We start from the raw sequence: 18,745 nt of genomic DNA on the forward strand, positions 1-18,745 counted from the left end.
ACAGTCCTGAATTATACAGTATATACATTCATTTTGCATGCAACAATTCCACACAAACAAGACCCACGACACACACACAACAAGACACACAAACACGCTCCAAGGAACACACATTCATGCCAATAATCACAAGCACACACTCACACAAATACAAACCCAGCCCTTTTACACAAAGGGTGGGGCTTTCCCCTCCACCACACTTCCCAAAAATGTGTGAGAGAGGGTATGACAGAGAGAGAGAGCACAGGGCGTTGCAAGCAAGGGAGGAAATATTGATGAGAATGATGGACCTGATGACGAAGAGTAGAACAATGTGATGATGTGTGGTTCTGGACGAGACTGGAATCTCTATTTAAATCATATCAGACAGTCTGACGAGAAGAGGCATAGTGACGAGAGAGGATAAAAGATAACAGACGGCCCCCACCAACTCATTTCCCAGTTCACTCCTCTGCCAAGTACTGTACAAGGTAAGCTTTTCTTTACCACGTAGACTACAGCATCTTGTTTTACAATAGTTAACAGGACACCACTTAATACTCAAGTGTTTTCTAAACTTTATTGTGAAGTTTTAATTGTCCAAGCAAAACCAAAGCTATAATTGCGATTATAAAGTAGATGACTGTTAAGTGTGGTTTTCTGTAACCATCAATAAATCATTGGGCTGCGACCCAACGTGAATAACTTAAAATGAGCTCCCGAGTGGCGCAGCGGTCTAAGGCACTGCGTCTCAGAGCAAGAGGCGTCACTACAGTCCCAGTTTCGTATCCAGGCTTTATCACATCCGGCCGTGATTGGGAGTCTCATAGGGTGGTGCACAATTGGCCCAGCGCTGTCCGTGGTAGGCCGTCATTGTAAATAACAAACTTGCTTAGTTGAATAAAAAAACTGTACTATTTTGCGGTCTTACTATTTGCAAATGATGTGGGAATCTGAATAGAAATGTGTTTTTGAAGAGAACTGAAACTCCACTTTCAGCCCATAACAGATTTTGTTCAGGAACTTTTGTAAAAAGAAATCATCATTCATGTCACTTTCTATTACCTCTGTGATATTGTTAGTCTGTGTAACTTTCCACATATGCTCACCCTCCTTTTTGCTGGACGGATCTTTTGTGACAGGCAAATTGCTGATAATTCAGTCCAGGAAATCGGGGGGGAAAAGATCTCAGCAATTAATGGTGAACTGGACATGTTTTAGCCATTATACTGTAGAAAGTTCCAGCCCACTCCAGACTGTGGTTTGGTGAAACTGGGACAGATTATATCAGAGAGGAGTCGTGGTTTTAAATGTCAGCGCTCTTTCAAATAGGGACCTTAAGAATTGAATATTGCTGAGGAGTCAGAAGAGGCATATAAAATAGACAGAGAACGATTCTGTCATTATACCGCTGCTATAGTCAATACCGACCAAGTTCCAGTGGTTGTCATTGTCCCATGGGGAGCAGCATGTTACATACACACCCACACAGGTTGCTATGTTTTTGATGAGGACAAAAGTTACCAAAATCTAGTCGCAGTCATATGATATGACACCGATATTTTGATTATAAACTATAACTATGTTATTATAACTCTAAGCAAATAGGCTACATACTAACTGAACTGAAAATGTATTGAAATGGGTAACATCTGGGGAAACACCAGGAACGATTTTATATTCTTTATTTAAAAATAATAATACATGGCCTGAATAAAAACAATTCCTCTGTGGCTGTGTTCAATGGAAGGACAAACACGCTGCCTTGGAAATACATTTCCTCGGAAAGACTCTATTTGCATCTTAATAAGGATCCGCCCCTTTTGTCCCATTTTCTCCTAAAATGACAAACCCAAATCTAACTGCCTGTAGCTCAGGACCTGAAGCAAGGATATGCATATTCTTGATACCATTTGAAAGGCAACACTTTGAAGTTTGTGGAAATGTGAAATGAATGTAGGAGAATATAACACATTAGATCTGGTAAAAGATAATACAAAGAAAAAACATGTGTTTTTTTGTATTTTTTTGTACCATCTTCTTTGAATTGCAAGAGAAAGGCCATAATGTATTATTCCAGATGCAATTTAGGTTTTGGACCACTAGGTGGCAGCAGTTTATGTGTAAAGTTTTAGACTGATCCAATGAACCATTGCATTTCTGTTCAACTGTCCAAATGGGCCTAATTGATTTATTAATAACTTTTCAAATTCATAGCTGTGCACTCTCCTCAAACAATAGCATGGTATTATTTCATTGTAATAGCTACTGTAAATTGGATTTACAAGAATTTAAGCTTTCTGCCAATATCACATATGTCTATGTCCTGGGAAATGTTCTTGTTACTTACAACCTCATGCTAATCGCATTAGCCAACATTAGCTCAACCGTCCCGTGGGGGACCCACCGATCCTGTGGAGGTTTTAATACGTCCTAGCCACACAGAAAACAGCATTCTGCTGCCATTTGATTTTAATAACGAACCAGGGTCCTTATGGAGAGAGCCCGAAACCAAACGGACTCTAATATTGGTTGAGCATTTCCACTGGGCACACACTGGTTGAATCAACGTTGTTTCAATATAATTGCAAAGAAATTATGTTGAATCAACGTGGAATAGACGTTGAATTGACGTCTGTGCCCAGTGGGTGGTAAAAGTTGCCTCCTCTGTCATTATAAACAATTGAAACAGTCCACAGCTCCAGACAGCTGCAGTCAACCAGTCTGCTATGGCTTTGGCGTGGCCATCCTCCAACTACAGCACTTGGTGGTGAACTAAGCCACACTTAGATGTTTTATATTTTATGTTTAATTTTGCACTTCTTTTACTGGTACTCTGTAACTTTTCACCCTTCATTCAATTAATAACATGTTAGTAGTGCACTTATTTTTGACATTTTTCCTAACGATATTTGCGGTGGTTTCATTTTCTGTATTTGAAGCACTTACTCGAGAGGCTCTACATATGAGTGTCTGCTAACTAGGGTTGCAAAGCTACCGGTGATTTATCAAAGTTACCGGAATCTTCTGTAATTTTGGTAATTAACAGGTAATTTATGGTAATTTTGCTAATTTATACTTGAATAACTTTTAAAAAATGTATTCATACATAGTATTCATTTTCTTTTATATCTGTGTCCATATTATCCATGATTTTCTAGTGGATAGACCATATGGTTTAGAGACAATAGCCTGTAAAGTGAACATATAATCAACAATGGCATTATTTTCAATGAACTCTTCCAACTATTGTCTTTTTTCATAACTGCCACCAGTTTGGCCACAAAACATTTACAACAAAGACATAGAACCACACATTTTCCCTGACAACCCAAAGTACTCGTTACATTTTGAATGCTTAGCAGAACAGGAACATTTTGAAATGTACGCACTTATAAAAAGTATACACGGTCATCTCTACTGCAATCTCTACTGCCTACGGTCATCTCTACTGTCTGACGGACTCATTAAACACAAATGCATCTTTTGAAAATAATATCTGTTGGAGTGTGCCCCTGGCTATCCGTGCATTTTTAAAACAAGAAAATGGTGCTATTTGCTTTGCTTAATATAAGGAATTTGAAGTGATTTATACTTTTACTTTTGATTACTTAAGTATATTTTAGCAATTACATTTACTCTTGATACTTAAGTATATTTAAAACCAAATACTTTTAGAATTTTACTCAAGTAGAATTTTACAGAGTGACTCTCACTTTTACTTGAGTAACTTTCTATTACGGTATCTATACTTCTACTCAAGTATGACAATTGGGTACTTTGTCCACCACTGGATACACCGAATGTATTTCAAAATAGAATTGAAGTACTCTGAAACACCCAAAGAGTGTTGTGAAAACACTTGGCGTTTCAGACCATGTAAAAGACAGCATCAAAACACTAAAATAATGTTCTGCCAAAATATGCTGAAAACTTCATATTAAATACCAACCACATAAAACAACACTACACTATCACACACAGTTTCGTGTAAACTATGAATGTATGGTCGTACTTTTGGTTTACCCTCGTTTGAATAGAAAGGTGTGACACTCATATTAGGTTAACCGTCCCATTCCGTCCAACGATGAAGTACTATTAAATGGGGACTAAGCAGTTGAAACAATAACAAAGTGGATCCCCTCCCCTGTTTCGATAAAAAGCTGAGGAGTGGGGCTGGAGAAATGTAACCACTCTCAAATTCATGGGCAGACGCAAAGATTGACCATCTATGATATCAACATTATAGTTTTATTCATTTTTTAGGCTATTATTTGTTTACATTTACTTCGTTTACAAACATTGGAGTAAAACAAGCTTATATTTTGTGACAGAGTTCATGAGGCATTTATAAGTTATATTCTTCAAGAATCAATGGTTACATACAACACATATACAAAAGTATGTGGACACCCCTTCACATCAGTGGTTTCGGCTATTTCTGACACACCCTTTGCTTGAAGATGTATAAAATCGAGCACACAGCCATGCATTCTTGATAGACAGACATTGGCAGTAGAATGGCCTTACTGATGAGCTCAGTGACTTTCAGTGTGGCACCGCCATAGGATGTCACCTTTTCAACAAGTTAATTAGTCAAATTTCTGCCCTTCTAGAGCTTCCCTTGTCAACAGTAAGTGCTGTAATTGTGAAGTGGAAAAAACTAGGAGCAACAACAGCTCAGCCGGGAAGTGGTAGGCCACACAAGCTCACAGAACGGGACCGCCGAGTGCTGAAGCGCGTGGCGCGTAATAATTGCCTGTCCTCGTTTGCAACACTCACCGAGTTCCAAACTGCCTCTGTAAGCAACGTCAGCACAAGAACTGTTCTTCAGGAGTTTCATGAAATGGGTTCCCATGGCCGAGCAGCAGCACACAAGCCTACGATCACAATGTGCAATGCAAACCATTGGTTGGAGTGGTGTAAAGCTCGCCGCCATTGGACTCTGGAAGAGGTGGAACCGCGTTCTCCGGAGTGATGAATCGTGCTTCACTCTCTGCTAGTCCAATGGACGAATCTGGGTTTGGTGGATGCCAGGAGAACGCAGCCTACCCCAATGCATTGTGCCAACTGTACAGTTTGGTGGAAGAGGAATAATGGTCTGGGGCTGTTTGTCATGGAATGGGCCACTTAGTTCCAGTGAGGTAAAATCTTAACCCTCCAGTAAAGAAGACCCTTTCTTGTTTCAGCATGACAATGCCCCCGTGCACAAAGTGAGGTCCATACAGAAATGGTCTGTCAAGATTGGTGTGGAAGAACTTTACTGGCCTGCACAGAGCTCTGCCCTCAATCCAATCGAATGCCTTTTGGATGAATTGGAACACTGACTGCGAGCCACTCCTAATCGCCCAACATCAGTGCCTGACCTCACTAATGGTCTTGTGGCTGAATGGAAGCAAGTCCCTGCAGCAATGTTCCAACATCTAGTGGAAAGCCTTCCCAGAACAGTGGAGGCTGTTATAGCAGCAATGGGGGGACCAACCCCATATTAACACCCATGATTTTAGAATTAGATGTTCAATGAGCAGGTGTCCACATACAGTGCCTTGCGAAAGTATTCGGCCCCCTTGAACTTTGCGACCTTTTGCCACATTTCAGGCTTCAAACAAAGATATAAAACTGTATTTTTTGTGAAGAATCAACAACAATTGGGACACAATCATGAAGTGGAACGACATTTATTGGATATTTCAAACTTTTTTAACAAATCAAAAACTGAAAAATTGGGCGTGCAAAAATATTCAGCCCCCTTAAGTTAATACTTTGTAGCGCCACCTTTTGCTGCGATTATAGCTGTAAGTCGCTTGGGGTATGTCTCTATCAGTTTTGCACATCGAGAGACTGAAATTTTTTCCCATTCCTCCTTGCAAAACAGCTCGAGCTCAGTGAGGTTGGATGGAGAGCATTTGTGAACAGCAGTTTTCAGTTCTTTCCACAGATTCTCGATTGGATTCAGGTCTGGACTTTGTCTTGGCCATTCTAACACCTGGATATGTTTATTTTTGAACCATTCCATTGTAGATTTTGCCTTATGTTTTGGATCATTGTCTTGTTGGAAGACAAATCTCCGTCCCAGTCTCAGGTCTTTTGCAGACTCCATCAGGTTTTCTTCCAGAATGGTCCTGTATTTGGCTCCATCCATCTTCCCATCAATTTTAACCATCTTCCCTGTCCCTGCTGAAGAAAAGCAGGCCCAAACCATGATGCTGCCACCACCATGTTTGACAGTGGGTATGGTGTGTTCAGGGTGATGAGCTGTGTTGCTTTTACGCCAAACATAACGTTTTGCATTGTTGCCAAAAAGTTCAATTTTGGTTTCATCTGACCAGAGCACCTTCTTCCACATGTTTGGTGTGTCTCCCAGATGTCTTGTGGTAAACTTTAAACAACACTTTTTATGGATATCTTTAAGAAATGGCTTTCTTCTTGCCACTCTTCCATAAAGGTCAGATTTGTGCAATATACGACTGATTGTTGTCCTATGGACAGAGTCTCCCACCTCAGCTGTAGATCCCTGCAGTTCATCCAGAGTGATCATGGGCCTCTTGGCTGCATCTCTGATCAGTCTTCTCCTTGTATGAGCTGAAAGTTTAGAGGGACGGCCAGGTCTTGGTAGATTTGCAGTGGTCTGATACTCCTTCCATTTCAATATTATAGCTTGCACAGTGCTCCTTGGGATGTTTGAAGCTTGGGAAATCTTTTTGTATCCAAATCCGGCTTTAAACTTCTTCACAACAGTATCTTGGACCTGCCTGGTGTGTTCCTTGTTCTTCATGATGCTCTCTGCGCTTTTAACGGACCTCTGAGACTATCACAGTGCAGGTGCATTTATACGGAGACTTGATTACACACAGGTGGATTGTATTTATCATCATTAGTCATTTAGGTCAACATTGGATCATTCAGAGATCCTCACTGAACTTCTGGAGAGAGTTTGCTGCACTGAAAGTAAAGGGGCTGAATAATTTTGCACGCCCAATTTTTCAGTTTTTGATTTGTTAAAAAAGTTTGAAATATCCAATAAATGTCGTTCCACTTCATGATTGTGTCCCACTTGTTGTTGATTCTTCACAAAAAATACAGTTTTATATCTTTAAGTTTGAAGTTTGAAAAGTGGCAAAAGGTCGCAAAGTTCAAGGGGGCCGAATACTTTCGCAAGGCACTGTACTTTTGGCTATGTACCACCCACCGGGCCCTCACGGCTGGGCTGCCGACGTTATCTACCCGAAGGAGTTACCCAGCTGGCTCCTCCGTCTGGACGTTGCCTGGGCGCCCATCTGCAGCCTGCTAGCCATTAGCTGTCTTATCGGCTGCTATCTGAATAGACAATCGGACAATTTATTTATTTATTTTTATTGTTGTTGTTTTTTCTTCTTGGGCCTCTAGCTATATCTATTGTTTTTATTTTTGTTGTTGTTGTGTGATTTGGATTAATCCCCTCTACCACACGGAACCCCACTAATCTACTGACGGAACGCAAGAGGTGGCTAATAACAGACGTTCATCCTATGCTAGCTTGCTACCGATGGCCTGGCTAGCTGTCTAAATCGCAGTGACCCCCAAGCAACCTCTCCACTCTCTGGACCCTTTTGATCACTCGACTAAGCATGCCTCTCCTTAATGTCAATATGCCTTGTCCATTGCTGTTCTGGTTAGTGTTTATTGGCTTATTTCACCGTAGAGCCTCTAGTCCTGCTCACCATACCTTATCCAACCTATTAGTTCCACCACCCACACAAGCAATGACATCTCCTGGTTTCAATGATGTTTCTAGAGACAATATCTCTCTCTTCATCACTCAATACCTAGGTTTACCTCCACTGTATTCACATCCTACCATACCTTTGTCTGTACATTATACCTTGATGCTATTTTATTGCCCCCAGAAACCTCCTTTTACTCTCTGTTCCAGACGTTCTAGGCGACCAATTCTTATTGCTTTTAGCCGCACCCTTATTCAACTCCTCCTCTGTTCCTCTGGCGATGTAGAGGTGAATCCAGGCCCTACAGTGCCTAGCTCCACTCCTATTCCCCAGGCGCTTCTGTAACCGTAATAGCCTTGGTTTCATGCATGTTAACATTAGAAGCCTCCTCCCTAAGTTTGTTCTATTCACTGCTTTAGCACACTCTGCCAACCCGGATGTTCTAGCTGTGTCTGAATCCTGGCTTAGGAAGATTACCAAAAATTCTGAAATTTTAATTCCAAACTACAACCTTTTCAGACAAGATAGAACTGCCAAAGGGGGCGGTGTTGCAATCTACTGCAAAGATAGCCTGCAGAGTTCTGTCCTACATTTACATTTACATTTAAGTCATTTAGCAGACGCTCTTATCCAGAGCGACTTACAAATTGGTGAATTCACCTTCTGACATCCAGTGGAACAGCCACTTTACAATAGTGCATCTAAATCATTTAAGGGGGGGGGGTGAGAAGGATTAGGTCCTACTATCCATGTCTGTACCCAAACAATTTGAACTTCTACTTTTAAAAATCCACCTCTCTAAAAACAAGTCTCTCACCATTGCAGTCTGCTATAGACCACCCTCTGCCCCCAGCTGTGCTCTGGACACCATATGTGAACTGATTGCCCCCCCCATCTATCTTCAGAGCTCGTGCTGCTAGGCGACCTAAACTGGAACATGCTTAACACCCCAGCCATCCTACAATCTAAACTTGATGCCCTCAATCTCACACAAATTATCAATGAACCTACCAGGTACCTCCCCAAAGTCTTAAACACGGGCACCCTCATAGATATCATCCTAACCAACTTGCCCTCTAAATACACCTCTGCTTTCTTCAACCAAGATCTCAGCGACCACTGCCTCATTGCCTGTATCCGTAATGGGTCAGCGGTCAAACGACCTCCACTCATCACTGTAAACCGCTCCCTGAAACACTTCAGCGAGCAGGCCTTTCTAATCGACCTGGCCGGGGTATCCTGGAAGGATATTGATCTCATCCCGTCAGTAGAGGATGCCTGGATATTTTTTTGAAATGCCTTCCTAACCATCTTAAATAAACATGCCCCATTCAAGAAATTTAGAACCAGGAACAGATATAGCCCTTTGTTCTCCCCAGACCTGACTGCCCTTAACCAACACAAAAACATCATATGGCGTTCTGCATTCGCATCGAACAGCCCCCGTGATATGCAGCTGTTCAGGGAAGCTAGAAACCATTATACACAGGCAGTTAGAAAATCCAAGGCTAGCTTTTTCAAGCAGAAATTTGCTTCCTGCAACACTAACTCAAAAAAGTTCTGGGACACTGTAAAGTCCATGGAGAATAAGAACACCTCCTCCCAGCTGCCCACTGCACTGAAGATAGGAAACACTGTCACCACTGATAAATCCACCATAATTGAGAATTTCAATAAGCATTTTTCTACGGCTGGCCATGCTTTCCACCTGGCTACTCCTGCCCCGGTTAACAGCACTGCACCCCCCACAGCAACTCGCCCAAGCCTTCCCCATTTCTCCTTCTCCCAAATCCGTTCAGCTGATGTTCTGAAAGAGCTGCAAAATCTGGACCCTTACAAATCAGCCGGGCTAGACAATCTGGACCCTTTCTTTCTAAAATTATCTGCCGAAATTGTTGCCACCCCTATTAGTAGCCTGTTCAACCTCTCTTTCGTGTCGTCTGAGATTCCCAAAGATTGGAAAGCAGCTGCGGTCATCCCCCTCTTCAAAGGGGGGGACACTCTTGACCCAAACTGCTACAGACCTATATCTATCCTACCATGCCTTTCTAAGGTCTTCGAAAGCCAAGTCAACAAACAGATTACTGACCATTTCGAATCTCACCATACCTTCTCTACTATGCAATCTGGTTTCAGAGCTGGTCATGGGTGCACCTCAGCCACGCTCAAGGTCCTAAACGATATCTTAACCACCATCGATAAGAAACATTACTGTGCAGCCGTGTTCATTGATCTGGCCAAGGCTTTCGACTCTGTCAATCACCACATCCTCATCTGCAGACTCGACAGCCTTGGTTTCTCAAATGATTGCCTCGCCTGGTTCACCAACTACTTCTCTGATAGAGTTCAGTGTGTCAAATCGGAGGGTCTGCTGTCCGGACTTCTGGCAGTCTCTATGGGGGTGCCACAGGGTTCAATTCTTGGACTGACTCTCTTCTCTGTATACATCAATGAGGTCGCTCTTGCTGCTGGTGAGTCTCTGATCCACCTCTACGCAGACGACACCATTCTGTATACTTCTGGCCCTTCTTTGGACACTGTGTTAACAACCCTCCAGGCAAGCTTCAATGCCATACAACTCTCCTTCCGTGGCCTCCAATTGCTCTTAAATACAAGTAAAACTAAATGCATGCTCTTCAACCGATTGCTACCCGCACCTGCCCGCCTGTCCAACATCACTACTCTGGACGGCTCTGACTTAGAATACGTGGACAACTACAAATACTTAGGTGTCTGGTTAGACTGTAAACTCTCCTTCCAGGCCGATATCAAATATCTCCAATCCAAAGTTAAATCTAGAATTGGCTTCCTATTTCGCAACAAAGCATCATTCACTCATCTGCCAAACATACCCTTGTAAAACTGACCATCCTACCAATCCTCGACTTTGGCGATGTCATTCACAAAATAGCCTCCAATACCCTACTCAACAAATTGGATGCAGTCTATCACAGTGCAATCCGTTTTGTCACCAAAGCCCCATATACTACCCACCATTGCGACCTGTACGCTCTCGTTGGCTGGCCCTCGCTTCATACTCGTCGCCAAACCCACTGGCTCCATGTCATCTACAAGACCCTGCTAGGTAAAGTCCCCCCTTATCTCAGCTCGCTGGTCACCATAGCATCTCCCACCTGTAGCACACGCTCCGGCAGGTATATCTCTCTAGTCACCACCAAAACCAATTCTTTCTTTGGCCGCCTCTCCTTCCAGTTCTCTGCTGCCAGTGACTGGTACGAACTACAAAAAGCACTGAAACTGGAAACACTTATCTCCCTCACTAGCTTTCAGCACCAACTGTCAGAGCAGCTCACAGAATACTGCACCTGTACATATCCCACCTATATTTTAGCCCAAACAACTACCTCTTTCCCTACTGTATTCAATTTATTCATTTATTTTGCTCCTTTGCACCCCATTATTTTTATTTCTACTTTTTCTTCCATTGCAAATCTACCATTCCAATGTTTTACTTGCTATATTGTATTTACTTTGCCACATCGTAAATAGACTTGTTTATACTGTATTATTGACTGTATGTTTGTTTTACTCCATGTGTAACTCTGTGTCGTTGTATGTGTCTAACTGCTTTGCTTTATCCTGGCCAGGTCGCAATTGTAAATGAGAACTTGTTCTCAACTTGCCTACCTGGTTAAATAAAGGTGAAATTAAAAAAAATGTAGTGTATCATTAATAAATAAGTACACAAAATGGATATAGCAACTGCCGATTGCCCCTAAGTCAACAGAGATTTAAGATTCCAGTACTAGACGATAGGCTAGTCTCTTTGGCCTGCACCCTCCCATGGTCTTATATCCACATAAAACCAATTTTACAAAACACAATTTCAAGAAATTATGATGCAGCTTTATTTGTCTGAAGCATTTTTCACCTCACACATTTTATTTATTACATCTTATTTTACTTTGTGGATTTTTTGTTTAGTGTCACTTGTAAACACATACTGCTTTATAAACTTGACATTTTGTTTGTGTGTGCATCAAACAAAGCTAACCCCTCTTCCTCTTTTCTAGGAGCATCAATGGACCTGTCAATCAACCTCTACCCCTTTCTCCTCCTCTTTTCCATCAGTGGAGTTCTTGGAGTGTGCCCAGATGGATGCCAGTGCAGAGACAGCAAAATCCTCTGCCAAGGCAGGTCAATCACAGAGTTCCCGTCCTCAGTGCCTGGCTCTACCACCACCTTCTACATCTCCAACACCAACATTACTGCTCTCAAACCCCATGACTTGGCTACTTTTGCCGAGGCACTTGGCATCTTTGTGGTCAAAGACACTGGGATCAGAGAGGTGTTCCCTGGCACCTTTGACCTCAGTCATAACCTGGGTGCCCTGGGCTTCACCGGCACTGAGCTGAATGACCTGCCTGAGGCCCTGTTTCTAAATCTGGTGAAGCTGGAATCTCTGACTCTGAGCGGCAACAAGCTCCTGGTGCTCCGCCCTGCCTGGCTCAACTCCCTCACTGCTCTTAGGACCATGGACATTAGCAAGAACCTCATCACGTCTGTACCTGAGGAGGCCTTTTGCTCTGTCACTGAGCTGCAGCATCTCTCCCTAGCCAGGAATAACATCAGTCAGCTTTCAAGGGACACCTTCAGGGGCCTGAGAAATCTCAAATCCCTGCGTCTGAACCGGAACGCTCTCAGGGAGATCCCTGCCGGAGCGTTGGATGACCTGGTGAGCCTGGAGGAGATTTCTCTGCAGGATAACGACATCACTCATCTCTCCGCTAACCTGTTCTCCCAGCTGCAGAGCCTGCAGAAGCTTTATCTCTCCAGCAACCGGCTGACTTCCCTCCCACAGGGGATTTTCCTCAACCTCCCAAACTTGGCCCAGATCTCACTGTATGAGAATGAGCTCCAGAGTCTGTCCCCAGGGGTTTTTGGGCCCATGGCTCTGAAGGAGCTATGGCTGTATGACAACCGGCTGACACGCCTGGAGGGCAAAACCTTCAGCAACCTGACCCAGCTACGTCTGCTGGTGCTGAGCCGGAACCAAATCAGCTCTGTGTCCCCCAGGGCCTTCAGTGGACTGGCCGAGCTGGGGGAAGTGTCCCTGCACACCAACCTCCTCACCAGCCTGCGGGAAGGGACCTTCCAGGGTCTGCCCAAGCTGGTCAACATCTCCCTCAAACACAACTACATCAGCTCCCTCCCCGCGGGGCTTCTCCAGGGCCAGACCCAACTTGGCCAGCTGGTCCTCCACAACAACTCCCTACCCAATCTGCCCTCAGAGCTACTCAGCACCCTAACAGAGGCCAAGGAGGTGTTGCTGGCTGACAACCCCTGGAGGTGCGACCAGGATATTGTGCCACTGCGCGACTGGCTTACACGGCACCCCACCAAGACCAACCTCAGTGCTGTGGTGTGCCTCACGCCCTCTGCCCTGAGAGGTTACAGCATAGCCAACCTGACCAACGACGAGCTGATGCAGGATACTACGACAGCCGTCCCTGATATCGCCCCCACAGAGAAGAGGAGGAAACCCCACACCCCCCCTCCCAATACAAGCACCCCCTCTCCTGCTGCAGAGGCCACACCCACCCAGGAGCAGGACACCGGTAGTGGGCGGGGGAACGGAGAGGGCGCGTCCAGGAACACGCAGATCCTTATCACCGCGGTAGTCTGCACCGCTGTCATCACTGTCACTGTCGTCTGCTGCGTCTATTGGAGGAGGAACAGGAGAGACAGCCGCAATCTTGGCCGCAGGAACAAAAACAACTCAGTCATCTAGACTGGCCCAGAGGCCTGAGCACCACATAGGAGGTGTAGTGTACAATAATGCTGAACATGCCAGAGCAAATAACATTCTGATGTGGTTTTTCCCAAACATGTTAGCACAGGAACCCATCATGAACCCATGACCAAGGACAGACGAGCTTGTCCCTGACTTTTGGGAAAGTCCACTCTGATGGAATAAGTGGCTCTGATTGGGATTCCATAATATGATTACTAAGTCCCTCTTGAAGCTCTTTAGCAAGCTTGCTGTGGTCTGATGTTTTGCACAAAAAAAGAAGATATAAACTGTAACAATAATCACATGAAAATGGCATGGATGGTATGCACAAAATGCCATGCATATTTTTCTTTTCAATACTGGACAAATACTTCATACTGAACAAATCTAATGTTCAACATATATCTAATCACATAGCTGTTGATTTTCAAGTAAAGCATTCTTTCTATGATTTACTAACTGAAATTAGGCTTGTTATTGTGTCATTTTTATATCAAGACGTATTGCACTAATTAATAGATATACAGTGTATTCAGAACGTATTCAGACCCCTTCACTTTTTTCCACATTTTGTTACGTTACTGCCTTATTCTAAAATGTTTTTTTCTTTCTCTCATCAATCTACACACAATACCCTAGAATGACAAAGCAAAAACAGGTTTTTAGAAAATGTCTACGTAAGTAGCTCTCCGAATGCACTGTAGGCTGGGTTCATCTCATTGCAAATGGTTATGCTTCACACACACACATCAAGTAAAATGGCTGACTGTTATATTTAATAAATACGCTACATATTAGTGATATTCTGAAATGCTTAAGAGACAAGGGTTCATTGTGTGGCATAGTGTGTTAAAAATGACATTTTAACAACAACAATGTGTTCAATTGATGTGAGGGCATTCAACTTCTCTTCTTCAGTATTTGATCAAGTTGCACATCACAAACACTTGTTCTTCAGGAAAACTGAGTCCTGGCTATTGGAGTGAGAAGTCAACACACAAATCAAATTTGGATTGCATTCTGAGTAGGCTACAACAGAGATTCATGATCAGATGGGTTTATGCCAAGGTTTCATGATGAGGTTGGCTGGGGTTCACATTAAGAGCTCTGCAATTACCTTGGCACCCACTGGTTGTGTGTGGGCGAGATTCTGACTTTAACCTTGTACATTCCATGTGTCTAATGCTCGCTGATGGTTTTTAGCGGCGGAATGTAAACCTTATCTCAACTGTATACTGCAGTGGGTCACAAATCAACCAATGGTTTTTACACTTCATTAGAGTAGACTATAAAACATTGCATCTAGTAGACACATAATAAGTTATAGTTGATCTGTCATGCTCACAAACCATAAAATCCAGAGGCTAAAGCAAGGTTAGTTTGTCAGGACACGGTTACGAACCTGGGTCTCCGGAGTGAGAAACAGTCACTTAACCAACTGAGCCACGAATAGTCAGAAGAACCCAGAAGATGAGGCAGACACAGCAGTACTTAAGACGGTGTATTTAATAAAGTAAAAAAGGAGAAGTCCTTCAATACAAAATGGCAAATCCAAAAGGTGGTAGGTATAGCACAAAAAAGCCTCAAGAGATACTCAAAAACAAAAACAGAATTCCACAAGAGCATCCACCGGAAACGACAAGAATACACAGAACACTAGGGCTGGGTGCTAACATACAAACACAGAGCACAGAACTGAGGGAAACTAAGGGTTTAAATACAATCAGGGAAAACGAGGCACAGGTGCAAATAATAATGGGGAACAAGGGAAAAAACATAAGGTCAAAAAGCACAATGGGGGCATCTAGTGACCAAAACCCGGAACAACCCTGGCCAAATCCTGACATAGTTGACTAGCTAACTAGACTAAAATAGTAGGACAAAATAGCATTAGGCTAGTTATTTGTCACACAGCTACTGTACCTAGAAAACAAACACATTACGATTAGAAAACACATATTAACCTAGACAATAGCTATATTTATCAGGAAAAACTGAGTATTGGCTGAATTGCTAGTCAGACTGACCAAATGTAGCTAGCTAGCTCGGTAGTTGAACAGAAAAAAAGTTAACTTAAACTCTCTAACTTGTTATTTGTGTGTATTTAGGAGTAAAACTAATAATGTGCTTTCGAGCAAATAAAAATACTTATCCACAAATAACTATTAGCAAAGTTAAAACTGACAACTTGAAGCAGAAGAAGGTCTCCTACTTTGTCAACTTCACACTTCAAAGCTGTTATCCATGAAAGTTGAGCATGCTGGGAGCTGGGTGAACTTCAATTTGGCTCCCAAATCTAATTCCTTTGGCGCACGAGAGCAGGGATCTGTATAGATCTGGTATAGATTTGTCTTCGTGTGTATCAACAGATACAAATACTTTTTTGGTATCTCCCGTTGGCAGTGAACGAATGAGAGTTTATTCATGCTTAATTATAGTAATAATTATGCCGGTATACCAGTAATATTTTATTTTATTTAAAAAAACGTTTTTATTTCACCTTTATTTATCCAGGTAGGGTAGTTGAGATCAAGTTCTCATTTGCAACTGCCACCTGGCCAAGATAAAGCAAAGCAGTGTGACACAGACAACAACACAGAGTTACACATGGAGTAAACAATAAACAAGCCAACAACACAATAAACAAGTGAATGACACAGTAGAAAAAAGAAAGTCTATATACAGTGTGAGCAAAAGGCATGAGGAGGTAAGGCAATAAATAGGCCATAAGAGGGAAAAATATAATAAATAATTTAGCAGATTAACACTGGAGTGATAAATGAAAAGCATGCATTTCGTTTTACTGGTGTTTGAGAGCAGTTGGAGGCCACGGAAGGAGTGTTGTATGGCATTGAAGCTCGTTTGGAGGATAGTTAGCACAGTGTCCAAGGAAGGGCCAGAAGTATACAGAATAGTGTCGTCTGCGTAGAGGTGGATCAGGGAATCGCCCGCAGCAAGAGTGACATCATTGATATATACAGAGAAAAGAGTCAGCCCGAGAATTGAACCCTGTGGTACCCCCATAGAGACTGCCAGAGGTCCGGACAACATGCCCTCCGATTTGACACACTGAAATCTGTCTGCAAAGTAGTTGGTGAACCAGGCGAGCCAGTCATTAGAAAAACCAAGGCTATTGAGTCTGCCGATAAGAATACGGTGATTGACAGAGTCGAAAGCCTTGGCCAGGTCGATGAAGACGGCTGCACAGTACTGTCTTTTATCGATGGCGGTTATGATATCGTTTAGTACCTTGAGCGTGGCTGAGGTGCACCCGTGACCGGCTCGGAAGCCGGATTGCACAGCGGAGAAGGTACGGTGGGATTCAAAATGGTCAGTGATCTGTTTATTAACTTGGCTTTCGAAGACTTTAGAGAGGCAGGGCAGGATGGATATAGGTATGTAACAATTTGGGTCTAGGGTGTCACCCCCTTTGAAGAGGGGGATGAGCATGGCAGCTTTCCAATCTTTAGGGATCTCGGACAATACGAAAGAGAGGTTGAACAGGCTGGTAATAGGGGTTGCAACCAATGGTGGCGGATTGTTTTAGAAAGAGAGGGTCCAGATTGTCTAGCCCAGCTGATTTGTATGGGTCCAGGTTTTGCAGCTCTTTCAGAACATCTGCTGTCTGGATATAGGGAGTGAAGGAGAAGCTGGGGAGGCTTCGGTGAGTAGCTGCGAGGGAGGTGGAGCTGTTGGCCAGAGTTGGAGTAGCCATGGCCGGCCGGTGAGAAATGCTTATTGACATTTTCGATTATCATGGAATTATCAGTGGTGACCGTGTTACCTAGCCTCAGTGCAGTGGGCAGCTGGGAGGAGGTGCTCTTGTTCTCCATGGACTTTACAGTGTCCCAAATCTTTTTGGAGTTAGACCTACAGGATGTGAATTTCTGCAAACCTTTCTGGTAAAATAAGGGCAAAATAAAATAAAAATCAGTAATATACAAACTTATCTGGTAAAATAAGGGTTAAATCAAATAAAAAACAGTAATACAGTATACCTACCTAGGCTACATGAAATTGCTCATAAAGAATAGGCCTTAATCACTTGTGTTCATTATGGAAAAATATATTAGGCCTTGTCCCGGACCTTTCATTTCTGACAGCATTGGCCTCTTGAAGACAATTTCTCTTCAAAATAACTGATGAATTGAACAATAACAATATAATATTGTACATAATATAATATATAATATTGTACATAATATTGAACAGTGCTCCGGGCAGCCGAGCGGAAATGGAGGAAAACTCGTCTCCCTGCGGACCTGGCATCCTTTCACTCCCTCCTCTCTACATTTTCCTCCTCTGTCTCTGCTGCTAAAGCCACTTTCTTCCACTCTAAATTCCAAGCATCTGCCTCTAAACCTAGGAAGCTCTTTGCCACCTTCTCCTCCCTCCTGAATCCTCCTCCCCCTCCCCCCCCCCCCCTCCTCCCTCTCTGCAGATGACTTCGTCAACCATTTTGAAAAGAAGGTCGACGACATCCGATCCTCGTTTGCTAAGTCAAACGACACCGCTGGTTCTGCTCACACTGCCCTACCCTGTGCTCTGACCTCTTTCTCCCCTCTCTCTCCAGATGAAATCTCGCTTCTTGTGACGGCCGGCCGCCCAACAACCTGCCCGCTTGACCCTATCCCCTCCTCTCTTCTCCAGACCATTTCCGGAGACCTTCTCCCTTACCTCACCTCGCTCATCAACTCATCCCTGACCGCTGGCTACGTCCCTTCCGTCTTCAAGAGAGCGAGAGTTGCACCCCTTCTGAAAAAACCTACACTCGATCCCTCCGATGTCAACAACTACAGACCAGTATCCCTTCTTTCTTTTCTCTCCAAAACTCTTGAACGTGCCGTCCTTGGCCAGCTCTCCCGCTATCTCTCTCAGAATGACCTTCTTGATCCAAATCAGTCAGGTTTCAAGACTAGTCATTCAACTGAGACTGCTCTTCTCTGTATCACGGAGGCGCTCCGCACTGCTAAAGCTAACTCTCTCTCCTCTGCTCTCATCCTTCTAGACCTATCGGCTGCCTTCGACACTGTGAACCATCAGATCCTCCTCTCCACCCTCTCCGAGTTGGGCATCTCCGGCGCGGCCCACGCTTGGATTGCGTCCTACCTGACAGGTCGCTCCTACCAGGTGGCGTGGCGAGAATCTGTCTCCTCGCCACGCGCTCTCACCACTGGTGTCCCCCAGGGCTCTGTTCTAGGCCCTCTCCTATTCTCGCTATACACCAAGTCACTTGGCTCTGTCATAACCTCACATGGTCTCTCCTATCATTGCTATGCAGACGACACACAATTAATCTTCTCCTTTC

The 18,745-nt window shown here is 43.6% G+C and overlaps 1 protein-coding gene across 1 annotated transcript in view; it reads left to right on the forward strand.

Annotated features, from left to right (window-relative positions):
* The first annotated feature begins 212 nt into the window (after nt 1–212).
* LOC135525055 (uncharacterized) overlaps nt 213–18,745 on the forward strand; it is a 34,441-nt gene continuing 15,908 nt past the window's right edge. The window contains exons 1-2 of the mRNA XM_064952820.1: nt 213–470; nt 11,717–13,425. Of these exons, the coding sequence (XP_064808892.1) occupies nt 11,725–13,425 (1,701 nt within the window). The 5' untranslated portion in view covers nt 213–470; nt 11,717–11,724. The remainder of the gene's footprint in view (nt 471–11,716; nt 13,426–18,745) is intronic.

Source organism: Oncorhynchus masou, chromosome 31, assembly GCF_036934945.1.
Source record: "Oncorhynchus masou masou isolate Uvic2021 chromosome 31, UVic_Omas_1.1, whole genome shotgun sequence".
In the NCBI taxonomy this organism is placed as follows: domain Eukaryota; kingdom Metazoa; phylum Chordata; class Actinopteri; order Salmoniformes; family Salmonidae; genus Oncorhynchus; species Oncorhynchus masou.